At 41.0% G+C, this 15700-nt stretch overlaps 2 protein-coding genes across 5 annotated transcripts in view; one reads left to right on the top strand and one right to left on the bottom strand.

Annotated features, from left to right (window-relative positions):
• The window catches only part of ddah1 (dimethylarginine dimethylaminohydrolase 1), a 73840-nt gene extending 70643 nt beyond the window's left edge, over positions 1–3197 (top strand). For all 3 annotated transcript variants that reach the window (XM_041934594.1, XM_041934592.1, XM_041934591.1), the window contains exon 7: positions 405–3197. In XM_041934594.1, coding sequence (XP_041790528.1) covers positions 405–521 — 117 coding nt within the window. In that variant the 3' untranslated portion in view covers positions 522–3197. The remainder of the gene's footprint in view (positions 1–404) is intronic.
• Positions 3198–3627: 430 nt separating this feature from the next.
• mpl (MPL proto-oncogene, thrombopoietin receptor) lies at positions 3628–12363 on the bottom strand. 2 transcript variants are annotated; one of them, XM_041934590.1, is made up of 12 exons: positions 11949–12363; positions 11328–11439; positions 10762–10931; positions 9919–10073; positions 8240–8384; positions 7982–8096; positions 7508–7677; positions 6590–6732; positions 6074–6230; positions 5694–5775; positions 5438–5525; positions 3628–5195 (listed from the first exon to the last, which is right to left on the bottom strand). In XM_041934590.1, the coding sequence occupies exons 1-12, from the start codon at positions 12073–12075 to the stop codon at positions 4737–4739; spliced, it is 1923 nt and encodes a 640-aa protein (XP_041790524.1). In that variant the 5' UTR covers positions 12076–12363; the 3' UTR covers positions 3628–4736. The 2 variants fall into 2 exon arrangements, with proteins under 2 accessions (XP_041790524.1, XP_041790523.1); XM_041934589.1 differs by having other exon boundaries at positions 6074–6233; positions 11949–12361.
• Between the last annotated feature and the right edge of the window lie 3337 nt (positions 12364–15700).

Genomic DNA, 15700 nt, shown 5'->3' with positions numbered 1-15700 from the left:
CAAGTGTACAAACTTGTTGTGTTGTTGTGTTGCATAAGTTCTCCCTTTCAGTTGAACTACTGCCAGTTGAGCTGTACTTCAGCCTTTTTTTAAAGGGCTTGTTTTAGTGCTGGCTAGTCGACACCTGGAACACTGGCTCGCAGGTCTGGTGCTCAAGAGCCAGGAGATACATAGCTGTTCCCATGACGCTATCTATTATGTATGTGATTATTTCTTTCATTTTTTCAGAATGCCATCGTTCTAATTCCCAAACGTATCCCAGCATTGAACTTGTTTTTCCAGTGATATGTGGCCGAACACTGTGATGATCCGTTGAATTTCACCGAGAAGAATTCTAACCAGAATAATCGAAAACAGCAGGATGTCAGTTTTTCCAACCGCAGCCTCGCCTGTGTGTCCCGCAGGTGTTCGAGAAGTTGAAGGACTACATGCTGATCCCCGTGTGCAACATGGAGAAAGTCAAAGTGGACGGAGCCCTCACATGCTGCTCTGTGCTCTTCAACAAGAAGGCCGACATCTGAGCGCGCTCACCGGGAGGGGGGGGGTTGTCTCTCAGTGCATTGTAACCAAGCGCAGGCTGTATCCGATCACCAAGGATCCCGAGGTTTAGCGAAACCTCTGTGCTTAGAGGAGGGATAGGCAAGTTAGTTGCTGCAGAGGGACAAAGAAAATCTGAATCAAAGGGAGTCATCCGCTCTCCCCTCTCCTGCATAAACACTCAAATTACATGAAAAGATCTTCAAGTGTTAATGAATAGTTTAGTTGACATAAATACATTAGCTTGATTATTGTCGTCTCTATCTGAATGAGGATATAGCATCACAATTAATCTCGCTCTTGATTTGGGTACATTCTAACATTTTCAATGAAAAGCTTCAATAAAAAGATCAGATGAGGCTTGCAGGTGAGATAACGGGTCATAAATTCACCCCGTGTCAAGCCATGTGTGTTTTGACAGTATTTTCTTCTGAACATTCATCTATCAACATTTAAATTCTACTTATAACAAATCTAATGAAGGAAAATGTGACTTGAGATCAAAGGAGGAATAGAATATGTGCCATGTGCCCCCCCCTCTTCAACCTGCAGAGCCCTACGCTCCGTGTGTAGACTAATCCTCGCTTCCTGTTCGATTTTTACAACCCTTGAATGGAGCCACACTGAACAGAGCGCCAGGCCAACTAACTCAGACATCTAGAGTAAACAATGTAAACAGTTGATCTGTGCTGTTTACATTCACCACGTTAACTGTGATTTAATTGTGTGCGTGCTCGGTTATGTAATGCAGTCGGGACACAGCTTGTGGTTCTCTTTTCAAGAACTGCATTTGGGAGTAAGATAAAGGAAAAAATCCTTCTACTGCTGTAATATGAAAGCCTCTGTGTCACGGTTGCTATTTAGCAGTACTCAGACGTGTCTGTTAAATTCCTGCTGATTCTTTACAGCTGGTGCTGAGTAAATTTCATGACTGTACATCATCCAAAACCACTGACGGACTATTGTGTAATTAAGAAAAATGCATGGCCATTTATCTGATTGTGAAGTTGTTTTGATTCCTCATTTTGAAAATACTGTAGAGATGTGAGATTTTGGTATGATTGTCGTGATTATTTGTTGTTGGGTTTTTTTTTTTTCTGAGACTTATATGTGATGTATTGCCATTGAGACCTGAGGTGCTCTTACTTTTAACAACTGTTGCTTATTAACCGTTGCTATCGATCGTACAGTACTGGAAACTGTGTTTGACTCATCTGAATAATTGCCACCAGCTAGAGAAGCTAACAGAAGGATTTTCATTGATTCTATAAGACCATGGCCATTTCGTTTTAAGGTGCACTCTGAAGGAATGGCCGGTTTCTCTTTGTAAACAAGACATACCAAACCTGTCCCACAGAAAACAGCTGCAGCCCAGAAATGTCCCAACCACAGCAAAATAAGACCCAGGTAGAGGCCAGGACCTCTGCAGATAGAGACACTGCCACACACTTCTATTGAATCAGAAGTGATGTTTGAGAGGGATTACTTTTGTATGAGTCTAAATCTAGAGATTGTTTTTCAGACAAAAACCTGCATAGTATGCCTTAAAGCAATTTTGCGTCCCTCCTGCTGAGCCGTTGTTTAGATTTGTGTGGGGATGCAGTTTCATTCATTCGTTTCCATGTGTGTTCACAATGGCAGAGTTGCGAGGATGTCGGTGAGCTCTGCTTCGGTGGCTTTGCCGCTGTTGTTGCTGAATTCATGTTTGAGGCCCGTCGCCATGGCATATGTAAACATCCCCACTCTGCATACACTCTGTACTGTATGCGTGAAAGCCCATCAGATCTGCAACCGTGTTGTTTCTCAATGTGATTGTAAGTGAAAGTTGAGGAAATGACATCAGGAGGTGATTCAACCTTCCTCCACAGACGTTTGTGTATGGGCAAGCGGGCAGTGATGATGAAACATGGAAAGAATTCCTGCTGGGAGGAGAGGCTTGTACACCAGTAAACACTGACTCTCTTAAACTCTCTCCGTCTTTCTCTCGACTGTCTCACTCTCGGCACTCACTTTCTCCCACCCTCTGCTATTGCCTCATAGACGAGCTGGGCTAATTTATGGCCATGATATCATACAGTCTGGCGAACGCTGTAGATGTGATGGCCTGCCGTTAAAAGTGTGACACTAGTAGTATATTTAACAGAGGGCGGCTGGCTGGGTGCGGGGTGATAGCATAGTTGTAGAGCATCCAGTTCTGATTCTCACGCAGTTACTCCTGAAGACTGAGCCAGGCAGGACCAGTCAGACACCGAATGATGAGTGCAACGTCAACTATTGGATTTTATGCAAGTAAAGTCATTTCGTCTAAAATTACCATCCACTCTCACATTGCTCCAAATGGCCTCTTGGTTGTACAGCTCCAGGGCACCATAACCTTTTCCTACTGCTGATTTAAAATCAGAAGAACATTTAATACATTTTTGGCTCTTGGCTGGCAGGCCTGAATGTGAGTAACTGCTCCAGAAGAAGTGTGCTGACTTATTTTTCACTCTTACTAATCCCTGCACTCATCCCAGTAGTCACTGATGTTGTGTTTGCCCTTGTTCCAACTCAGGTCTCTTGGTTTTCATACAAATTGTGAGTAAGTCATCTTAAATTGAGCCTTTCATCTACTTTGTGTAATAAATTAACATTAGCATTCAGCTGTGTTGTACTTTTTTTTTAACTGTCATTTTGTGATTATGAAATTCATTTTAATTCAGATTTTGTTTAGCAGCATCATGTTTACAGGCCTAACCCTCAAGGAGAAGGTTGGTATGTGGACCATCAGGCATCATCAGGAGAGATTAAACACAAACCTGAACCAGGGCCAATATCTAACTCTCATTTTCAGTGGTGTGGAATAACGAGTGTTATCTCAGTGAGGATCTGCTGCGACAACACATCTGTGCCCGTTGATCTCTGCTTCCACCTAGTGACGCCAAAACAGTCAAGACAGGCAAAAACAGGTTAGTGTGCAGGAACAGCACAGTCAGTGGCTGTTTGATTGGAGGCAAGAAAAGCTGCTGTTCGGCAAGCTGCTTCAGTTTGTTAAAAACACTTGAGTGTCTCGTATATTATGGTTGACTTCGTAAGAAAGTGGAAGAGAAACAGCTTTCCAGTGTTTACTGCCAAAAATACAAACCCTCGCATTATAATATAATACACAGTGAACTAAAAGCCTGTGTCGGCTGTTACGTGCAAGGAGGCGACAAAGAGGAAAGGAGTCTTGGTTGTACATCCTCCTCAACCTCAAGTGGGAATCTCAGGAAACTTTTAGGCTCTTTGAAAAACCCACAAGAAATATGTACAATATTAATGACAAGAATGGCAAGGCAATGGAAAAGATCTGGAAAAGCAAAGCAAATTCTGGTGGTTTTTCAGATGCATATCCTTTAGAATAGTAAGGAAACATACAGAGGAAATGAGAGTAAGTTACACTCAAATGCTCAATATAAAAATGTACAAAGTCGAACCTTATGTAATATCCCTCATGGCACCTCCTTTTAAAATGTTTCTCTTATTTTTGTACATTTTTTTCTGAGGTACTCTGAGTGTAGAACAGTTCCGTGAACAGCACCAGTTATTGTAAACAGGTACTACACAATCCTGTAGACCACCAAAAGCCACTGAGTTGGGGTCCTTTCTTACGAAGAATCTTGTGAGCTACTGTTCCCTCTGGTGAACATATGAAGACAAAGCAGCAGATAAAGTGCCAGCCCTGATGTAAAGGAAACCTTATACACGGTTACAAATGTAAAAGTCATATATAATGTAGTAGGCCTAAATATTTTCAACAGCACTTGAGCCAAAAGCTTAAACTGTTATATAAGTCTGATTTTTTTTTTTTTTTTTTGTTCTTTTCAAATGCTGATTTGTCCTCCTCGGTATTTTATCTTCAAATCTGTGGAGCATTCATGGCATTTCAGCTACAATACTGCATCATAAGTAGCAGAAATGAAGATATCGTGATCAAAACAACCCCCATTACTCTGTCAATACGTTTAACACACCCTTGTAAAGCCAGAGGCTGCATCAATCCTCAAATAAATCATTGTGTGATTTCATTCCTATTAAAGACTTTTCCAACAGCCGGAGCTACTGGTGCAGTAAACTTGGATGTGTAAGTCTGTATCAATATTATGTCAGTAAGACATGCATGCATAGTATACAGCAAATATGCATCAGTGGAAACAAAGCACGCTTGTTATACCATACGTTTAGCCACAGGGGAAGTTAGTATAGAGGTTGCCTGGCCCCCGAGCAGGAGTGACCTTGCAGTTGAATCTGTGTGCAGGCTCAGCCAGAGGCAGGTAGGAGTGGTTGAGAATATCGGTGCCCAAACAGGGCGGGGTGCAGACTGAGCCGCCGGCGCAGGGAGAGGGACTTGTTTGGAACAGCTCGTCCTTCACCGCCGGGCCTTCTTTCTCTCCAACATGTGCGTTTCCTTTTGGGCGTTGAATAACATTGTCTTTGTTCAGAGTCACATAGTCCGGAAAGCTTTCAGAACCAGGACTTCCATCTACTGGTTCTCTGCTGGACAAGTTTCCCTCTGCTGACAGGAGCTGGGTGGACTCCTCTGATGGCTTCCCCAATCCTAAGACCTCATCTTCAGACATGATCTCCACCACAGATGAAGTGGTTTCCTCCAAGCACTGCTTTGCTGTTAATGGAGGATTCTGTAGTGTCAACACAACGTAATTCATTTGTTAACACCCGAGGACTTTAAAAGTGCTGGAAATTAAGTATAAATTGTAAATGATACATTTTATTACGACTCTTATCTATTTCTCACTTGATATCTGAATATATAGATAGATAGATACACCCCATCCCATTAGACAAAACTTACACTGTGGTGATTACCTGTAATACTGCATGTATCATGCATTGTACAAAATTCCATGGTAAAATAATTTACCCATTTCTGCCCATTGATCTCTGTCAGAAAGCCTTGTAGGACTTTGTCAAGGTTTGGCACCGGCGGCCACAAAAACAGCTTGAGCTTGCTGTAAAAGTAGACAGAATAACAGACGTGCAAAAAAATTACTTAAACTTCCTGGACACAAAGTAGTTAGTTGTTTGAAATGAGTTTTAGGCTATGAAATGTCTGAAAACTACTACAAAAAACATTAATTCTAAGCAGTGGCCGACTCCACTGTGGTGGATGGTCTTACCTGAGGTATGTGGGAAACAAGGAGATGAAGATGATGGCAGTTATCAGCAGGGAGACGGGGACACACAGCAAGAGCAATGCATCTGCAAAGGTTATTTATATTACATTAAGATCTGAAGGGTCCAAGTGTTGCTCTAATCAAATAAAGCTAGAACTGCATTTAACAAGTCTAGGTTTATATTTTAATATATCACTACTTACACTTCTAAATTTGAATAAACTACTTGTTGAAGTTCTTACAAAATAACAGACTGAGAAACTAAGACGGCTGCATTTGGTGCCATTTAACAAGGGTTTGGTTGTAGTTTTTATACAAACAAGTGGGGAGTACTGAAGAGGTAAATGTGTTTTACACTGACTTTTGACTCAGCATGAGCTTACCTCTGTCAGTGGGGGTGTCACCAGTAAGCACATCTGACCAGTCACTCCAGTTGCCCGAGTAAATGGTCCCAATGGGTTTAGCTCTGACATTAACACTGTACTGGCTACCTGTTGGCACATCTAGACAAGTGGCAGTCTCAGGACCCTTTAGCGGCATCTTCTGGGTACAGAAAGGTTGATTCGAAATTCAGTGTTGAGGAATTTGGAAAGTTATTTGCTCAAAATATGTTTTTGCACATTAAATTCTCTTGCAACATCCGGCGTTAAAACAACATAATGGATCATCTTGCTGAGGTTTTGAATCTTATGAAGAATTGAGAATTACATTCTTTGGTGCCACCTGGTGGTAACATCAAAAACGACACTTTGGCAAAACAGCCCACAGTCAACAGGTGTCTACAAACTGAATTATAATCCTACACAGAGGACATTAAGGAACACAAAGAATCCTAGAGTATCTCAGCCATTAAAAAAACAAAGAGAAATATAAAATTGAGGCCGTAAATGACATCTTACCACCCACATCCCCCCCTCTCTGATCCGGTAGCGGACTTCATACTGCAGGTGAGCCGACAGAGACGGGAGTGGAGCCACCCATTTCAAGCACAACTTATCTTTCTCCAGCGCTCCTCTCAGATGACTTGGTGGGGGAGTTTTGACTAAAAACAAAAAGTGCACACAAGGTTTCAATACACAAAGCCATGGAAGCACTTCCTCTGAGGCCTGATGGGAAATAATAAGAGGTCAAGCGAGAGGTCGCAACCAGGCCACTTGGGCTCTTACTACAACTTGAGCAGGGCTGCAACTAACAATTATTTTCATTGTCGGATGATCGATTAGTTGTTTAGTCTATAAAATGTCAGAAAATGAATGTTTCCCAAAGCAGGAGATGACATCCTCAAAGTTTTTGTTCTGTCCACAGCCCAAAGATACTCAGTTTCCTGTCATAGAGAAGTGAAGAAACTGGAAAATATCCACATCTGGAATCAGAGAGTTTTGACTTTTTTGTTAAAAGATTACTCAAACCTGTTAATCAATTATCACAAAAGTTGGATATTAATAGCTGACGACTAATCAATCGTAATCATTGCATCTGTAATGCTACAGTAATGGAAAAATGCAGCCTGCCTGAATAATGTGAGTAATCTAGAAATCTGAGCTACTCGATCATCTGTAGCTGTTTCTGGGAGTTTCTGTAACCTGATAAGTCTTCCATGGTTGTGACTCGTGAGACACCGATAAAAGGTCTGTTACTGTAAACATTACTGTTAAATACATGCTTGAGCAAATCTGATTTTGAATTCTGGACTTAATCCATGTATGAGCTCTCTGGAGGGCTGCCTCAGAAGTATCTGTGAAGGATATTTGGCTAAAACGGCAAATCGAATGAAGAATGAAAGAAAACACAGATAGCTAAACATCCAAAACACTCACTGCTCGTGTAGAGGGTGAACTCTTGAGTATAGAAGGTTCTGCTGAGAGGAGCTGGAGTGCTGCTGAGCTTGACCCTGACTTTTCTGGACTCATCTCCATGGAAACGACACAGGTCAGTAAAGTTCCTCTCAGCGAGACACTCGGTCCATCCTGTCCTGGCTAATGCTTCGCTGTAAGGGTTGTGATACCATCATGTCAAATCACAGCCAAGGTGAACGTCAGTTGTGTCTTAGGGTTAAGTCTTTAATAGTAAATAGTCAGTGGTTCTGAAACTGGAAGGGGCATAGAGGCGCTGGGGTCGGGTGAAGCACAACTGAATGAATATGATTAATGTCCAAACAGGCAACAGTTTTGTTGATGTTGTTGCGCTGACCTTTATTTTCTTGTTATTAGTTGCTTTCCCTGTTCTGGATAATGATTGATAAAGGTTTTGGGGTGGGGGGCATGCCAGAAAAAGTTTGAGAAGTCATGTACCTGGGACCCATCTTGTAGAACAGTTTGTACTCTTTCTCTACACCGTATCTGCTCCCATTCCACTGACAGACTATGTTTTGCAGGTCAGAGGTGAAGCACATGAGAGAAATATCATCTGAAAGAGAGAAAAAAAAAATCTCCTTCAAACAATGCATCTGTGGCAGAAGAGCTCACTGGATGAGACGCTTCGCTCTCTCCGCCCTAAACTCCATCACAGTCGTCCATTCGGACACTCACACTCCTCTCACGTGGACACACCTGCGCGTTGGGGAGCCACAGCTCGTACGGGCTGCGACCAGCTGCTCCAGTGTCCTGAGTCTGAATTAAAGGCATATTTGACAGTGACCTGGACTTCAACCTCCTCCCCTGGCACCAGAGAGTCTAGTATGTTGCCCTCCTTTCCCTGGAGAAATCACAAATATCACAGATTTTACTATTCTCGCCCGCTGTAGTATAATTACAGCCACAGGCCTGCAGGAGAGGGAGGGTCATGAATGTTTCGTGCAATTTGCATGTTTGAACAGAAGACAATAAATGAATGATGCACAGCAGGCAGAACGAATGATCAGATGAGTCATAGACATAACTGATTACATCAAGAAATAAAACTCATACTTAAATACTTACAATCTGAAACAAATATTAAGCTTTACCATTGACCTGCAATCAGTAGATCTAATTACCACTGGTCAGCAAATAGTAGTAAATTTATTCTCCTTTTATCTTTCTTCTTAACTTTCTCTTTTGGTTTCCTATTTATTTGACCTTATTATATTATAATAAAATGGCAAAAACCCAAAAGCCAGTCCCTCCTTATACATTCCACAGGTCAGCTCCCCGGCCACTGCCATAGCAACAAACACTATGCTGGTTTTTGGCCAATGCTACTTAGACATGCATGTAAATGTAATTAGAATTCAATTAATAATGTATTCGTTTAACTTTATCAAAAGAACCAAACAACTCCTTTTCACCAACTGATTGGAGGTTTAAGAAAATGTATAAAACTTGTAACTTAAAACTTATTTCTTAATAAAGTCCATTTGTTATGTTTTCAGTCCGGTTTGTCTGTTTGTCAGCAGGATTATGGAAGAACTACCAGCCCAGTTTCCATGAAACTCGGTGGAAGAGTGTAGCTTGAGCCAAGAAAGAAGCCATTACATTTTAGAGAGGATCTGAATCACGGAGCAGACAGAACAAATCATTTTTCACACTGTTAACATTGCAAGATAAATGCCATACGTGTTAAAATCCAGTAGATGGTAGTAAAGTTCAGTAGTGACAGTACATAGCCTAGTGTAAAAATAAATGACTCCATATCACCATCTACAACCACAGGTACCAGTAATCCTCTGAGGATGCTGACACATGTAGTTTCTCAGGTTTCATACAGTGAGCAGTCGTCATGGTGCATTCAGGGACAGCCGTTTGGTTTTACAAGAGAACCGGTACAACTGTAACATGACCACAACTGCAACAAAGCTTTTATCACAATCTAAGGTGTGGGAACGTGAATACACAAATATCATCATATCAACTATTTAATCTCTTAGTCACATCCTTTTTGGAAATATATCCGGACACACCGTGGCCGTGCTGGACAGTTAGCACTGCTGCAGGTCTGTGCTCCCTGAGTGCACCTCTGTTTTCCTGATGTATTCAGTTATATGTTGACTATGTCTGATAACATTATAGTACATTTTGTCAGACTCCATACAGTAATTAACATGTAGATGCTCGAGAGAGACGAAGGACGGTTAGTGACTTGCATGCTGATGCAAATCATGCAAATCTTAAATAATAATGAAAAACGGTCTTGAGCTCACACACAGTATGTCTGCGTTTGTTTTTGAAGTCATTTTGAATGAGGTGTGTGTGTGTGTGTGTGTGTGTGTGTGTGTGTGTGTGTGTGTGTGTGTGTGTGTGTGTGTGTGTACCTCTTTCGTCTTCCATCCCAGCTCGGAGGAGTAGCGAATCCTATAAATCACATCATTTGAAATGTATTTTGAGACATTTAACGCCCATAAAACCTGCAGCTGTCCTGGTTGGCCATTTTGATGTAAAGACACATTGAAGGGAGGATCCAGGAGAACTAGAGACAAAAAGACGGTGGCAAGATGAGAACACGTTTCAGAATCAGCTGTTGAAAATGATTCACTGGTGTTTAGGCAGCAGGGGAGGAGGCCTCAGTGAAGACCCAGGACACACTGGAGGACTCAGTCCTCCATCCTGCCTGGGTTCACCTGAGGTCTCAGGATCAGACAGCCTGCTTGTTATGCTGGCTGCTCTCCATTTAGCGAGCATGCCTCCTCCGTTGCATCTCCAACCAGGATGCAAGAGAGAGTGCAAGGACAATATTCACCAAGTGGAAAATTAACAAAATCAAACAGTTTATTCATTTACTGAGAGGGTCAGCCACATTGAGAGGTATACAATCCTCAGATCTGAGGCAGGTTTCACAGAACCTTAATCACATGAACTTGTGTTCACAGATGAGATTGTTGATTAAAAGAGATTTGCATTTAAGTGTTCGAATATTGCTAAAACCAAACATGAGATTAAGTTAGAAGGGAATTAGTCTGATTTTCATAAAGTTAAATAATAATAATAATACAGAATAAAATGAACTTTCTATACATACAAATTAGATTGTAGAATGCTTTTTTGGTGACAAGTACCAGTCATATGTGTATTTTCTTTTTTTCCCCCAGCAAGGATCAATCTTTTTTTCATTCCTGTAACTGCTGTGTGAGTAAATGCTGTTAAAACAAATGTCTTACAGTGGTCCTCCACACACACCGTCCGTTTGTAGAGGCTGGTGTTGGTGTTGCGCTCCACCACTTCAATGTGTGTTTCCACAAACAAGGGAACCAGGAAGTCAGGAAATGAGCAGATGTGGAGGAAAGCTCCCTCTTCTGTTTTCTGAACAGACATTTCACACCTCGTCCCTCTAGGCAGAGACAAACACAGCAGACTTTATGCTACACACAGGTAAGTGCAGTTCAGAGTGCTGTACAGGTGACCAATGAGACTAATGGAGGAAGTAAAAAAAAATGTGTAAGGTTTTTAAAAAAAGAGAAATAATTAGTTAGATTATTTAAAGTGAAAAAACATTAAAAAAATAATATAAAGTATGGTTGATATGCTCTGTAGTCCTGTGGAATAAAGGGTGGAGAAGCCAGTGAATATAAGCTACTTAAAGTTCACGCTAACTCACAACAAGGTAAAACATTAAATAACTAGCATGCGTGTGAAGGGAAGCACTGTTTACATGATCTGAGACTGTCTAAGCTCTCTTTATATACAAAACACAATGAATTTACTGCGTATGACATATCTGCCAAACCTGCACAGCAAATCATAAGTCCTGTCGTCTGCAGTCTCAAAGAAGCAGGTGAAATCCTCTCCCGTCCGGGTGAAACATTTAGGATTCTGCTCATCCTTTAACAGCAAAGCGTCTGCTCCAGAAAGGACAGATATAACACATGAGCACTCCTGGGATAAAACATGTGCCCTAAAGTCAAAGGACATCAGATTTTTTTAAACTCAGGAAAGCAAGATGTAAATTTGTAGGAAGAAGATATTTTATTGTGGCAACAAGTTAGCATCTAAGAGTAAAATCCTTGGGTGGTGCAGAAAATGTCCAGAAATACCAGGAATGTCGGCTTGTGGGAAAAAGATCCATTCATTTCTGGGACAAGTGGCAAAGGTCTTTGTGGCACAAGATTACAGCTTTGCATAATGTAGCATTTTGTTCCCACAACACAAGCACAAACTTACATTTCCCTCATGTTAAAGCAGGAGGTTGATAGCAGATTATAACTTCTACCTACAACTCATTATCTTGTTCTCACAAGTTAGAAAAAAACATATATTGGGACACTGCAGCCATCTGTTAATCTGACAGAAAAAAAAACGTTCAAATTATACTTGAACTGTACAAAAACAAACCATCCTCGAGGCATACCTTCCCTTGACAGATGATCAGCTGTCCCATCCTTGCAATGCATCCCGGACACAAAGCCCACCTGTATGCACAAGCTAATAAGGAGGATCTCCAACCTGCAGGGTAAATTCATTGTAGACCGAGGCATGGATAGGAGTTATGTATCCAAAACAGCCATGGCACTTAAACTAACACAACATGTGCTTGTGTGTGTGCGTTGTGTGTGTTGAGTGGGCATGGGTGGGTAGGGTTTAGCAGAGCTGAGGGTTGGCCCGGTGTGATGTGTTGTGCTCAGAGCAGGAAGCGTGCTTTACAGTGGAAGAAAGCACCAAAACAAGGCAGTTTGGGAGGAATGATTGACAGTAAACAGAAATTATATATTTCATTGCTTTCAGTGAACAATTTGAGTCTTTTTTCAGTCCATCATCTTCCAAGGTTTGCACTTTTTTCTTTACTTTAAATACAATTTTGCAATTGAAAAGAAGAGCAATTAATCAAATGATGTATGGAGAGAGACTAATCACTAACTTAGAGAAGATGTGGAGAGCTTCGCAAGCTGCAAATTGCGAGGCGTCCACATACATTAGACCTTTTCTCAGTGTCTCGATGCCTCCTCTCTGATGAAGAACACACAAGAGAGTTTATGTCATCTGAGGAGGCTGAAAAAGTTGACTTGCCCCGCCAGCCTCTCTTGATTTTCTCTGATGATTCACCACATCCTGACGTACGGCAAAACAACAAGGTTCACCAGGTCCTGTTATTCAAACATAGCTCAACTAACCCGGCTGTTCGTGATGAAAGTCAACTGAGATGATCCTCATCCTGCAACTAACTTGGACCTTTAATCTAAGTTGATCAGGATTGGTTGAATGCTCACTCTTTTTTTTTAGAAGTAAGGGCAACTTGAGTATGACTGGAAAATATCTGAATCTCCAATATGAATGCACTGATTGGCTGCTACAGACAACTCCTTCTTCCCCGTCTGACCTTCAATATGTTATATGAGATTTAAAAAAAATCTGACAGAATCACTCCTACCATAGATGCCTGTCTGAATCAACTGACCCCAACTGAACAAACACTCATTAATTGTTTCTTTCGCGGCTGTTTCCAATGTATACTTCTGAAAGTGCATGCAGTTTAGTGCTTAAATGACAAATTCCCATCAAAATGTCTGATTGAATGATTTTATTTCATTGAACAGCCTAATTTATTTTGCATGGGTATTTAACTCTTGTGAAAATGAATTTAGTGTAATGATCACACCAGCAGATTTACAATAACTTTTCTCATCTAAAATGATGACTACATCATCATTTCTCTATGGAAACGTGATTTGCATCTCAGAATGACTGATGAACATACAGAAAAGTCTTAGTCATGATCCATATTAAGTGCATACACCTGCACTTGTGTATGTTTAGGACTTGTTGCTCTTCTTAAGCCAACTCTGAAGAACTGTCAAAAGCAGGAAAATCACTAACAATAAAATGAAGCTAATGCAGTGATCCACATACCAAGAACAGGGGCCTGGTCTGCTGAGAAGGCCAGTGCACTGCCTATCAAACAAAGACAAACAAGGTTTAGGTTTACCTCAACGTTACCAACCTCAGCCACTTCCCCTTCCACTCAGCAAACACTGCAGGACATTAAAAGCCCACTCAGCTATTTGAAAAAAAAAACACCTTCTTCCCAAGTGCGTTCTCTCAGCTGAGCACTGCCTCCACCCAGAGCTGTTACCCAGCCAAACACTACTGCTCAACAATACCTCGACACCCCCTGCCAACGCACCACACCCTGAACACAGCTGTACCTGCGACTCTCCTGACGCTAGTGCGTTTCCTCCAGCTCCAAACAAAGAAACCAAGCACCTTCCCCTCTTACACCAGACTTCCCAGTGCAGTTTACACTCGATGCAATCTTTTTTTAAGAATTCAGCACTCCTGATACCTGAAGTGCGGAGCTCTCTCCCCACCTCTGCTTTTGCACATCAGTGTGTTACATCAGCCTCCTCTTTGTTGTGTAATCTTATACAATTTAATGCAAAATGTGGTACAAAGTTCAAATCTTTTTAATTCAGCTGAAACCCTTTAAATTGATTAGTTGATCAACAGAAAATTGAACAGATGCACAAGGAATTTGTGTTTGCCCCTCCAGGGTCTGAAAAATGGTGATTTTTGACTCTTTTCTGACGTTTTATAGACAAACAATTCAACAAACAAATGACTGGCAGATTAACCGCTAATAACAATAACTGTTAGTTGCAGCCCTATTGTGTCCTCTGTGAAATGAGGAGTGAAGTATAATAAGGTAACCTAACCAAGTAGTGTTGGTGCCGAACCCAAACCAAAAGTGTGACTGCTTCACAATTTTATCACCATGTTTTTATTATTGTTCTCAGCAAGCTTTACTTTTCCTTGTCTAACCAGGCGTATATTTATTGCTAACCTAACCGCACACACACAACATTGAAAAATTGTGCTAAAGGAGTACGCAGTGCCTTAAAAAGTGATGCCAAGGGGTCTTGACCAAGCATCCGTATGCGACGAGTTTGGAGCTAGAAAGTGTTGTTAAAAACCTGTGTAAAATGTTAGCTGTGTAAACAACAGCGCAAAAGAGTAGCTTTAGAAATGGGCCAAAACACAGACAAATGGGCCAACCGTGAAGTCTAGGCTTTATTGAGTGCATATATGAGGAAGAATAACACAATTTTGACTCTTCAAAGCAAAATATAAAAACCTTCGCTAGCATTTCCTCTCAACTCTCTACCCTACAAGCACCCACCACACAGCGAAGAGATTTTGATAAAAAATCAAGAGGCTAAAACAGGACCACAAGAAAATAAATGACCACAGCAACCACATCACATCTGATTGAATAAAAAGCAAATGGCACGATACAATGGACACTCTCCTTGGCCACAGATCCGTACTATATGTCTTTGTAACGCAGGCACAAATGATTCCACAGGAGCTGCTGTCCGCCGGTTAGCGGCTCCATGTATGCATGACATCATATAAAGAAAACGTGTATGTATAAAGTGAATGTATAAAATGCGCACTGAATGGGTTGCTTGTTACGTTTAATCCAACATTGATCCGCTAGAAAGCTAATTGCAGGTTAAAAATGGCCTATTTTCAGTAAATGTATTCAAGATCGTGGTCCCAATTAGTTTGTCTTGAGTATTCAAAATTTACTCTGTGTCCTATTTACACGACTATATAATGATCAGCTATGTGCCCTTACTATGTAAAATGCAATCTTTTGTTCTTGATGTTTTGTGCAGGATATTTAGCCTTAGAAATGTCAGAAAACTGTGCACCTTTTGCCTGTAAACCAGAGAAAAGTGGGTCATGAAAAGGTTGGTTTTCTGTCATTTGGAATGTTCTCATGCTCAAAAACTAATATCTGACTCTACACCGAAATTGAAACCAGTGAGAATGAGACGTTACTACCAGGAAAACATTGTTCTCTGGAGATGCATTCTGACCACAGAAGTGTGATATAATCTCTACCAACATAGTGGGGCTTAAATGGTGCCCTACACTTGATGATGCTGTTCTGAAACTATACTCAAGAACTAGATGTTTCTATGAGTTTCTAAATTGGACAGCTAAGTAATTCCTAAAACAATCTGTCAAACTAAAACATTGAAACACTGTTATTTTTTATTTTAACTTTCAGAGGAGAATAAGAAAAAGAGATTTTAATGATTTGTTTTTGATGAGTCTGGACTGAATCTGTGAATTTGGTCTTCAGTCTGTGAAGTTACA

Source organism: Chelmon rostratus, chromosome 4, assembly GCF_017976325.1.
Source record: "Chelmon rostratus isolate fCheRos1 chromosome 4, fCheRos1.pri, whole genome shotgun sequence".
NCBI classification, from domain to species: domain Eukaryota; kingdom Metazoa; phylum Chordata; class Actinopteri; order Chaetodontiformes; family Chaetodontidae; genus Chelmon; species Chelmon rostratus.
This window is presented reverse-complemented; position numbering and strand designations above follow the sequence as displayed.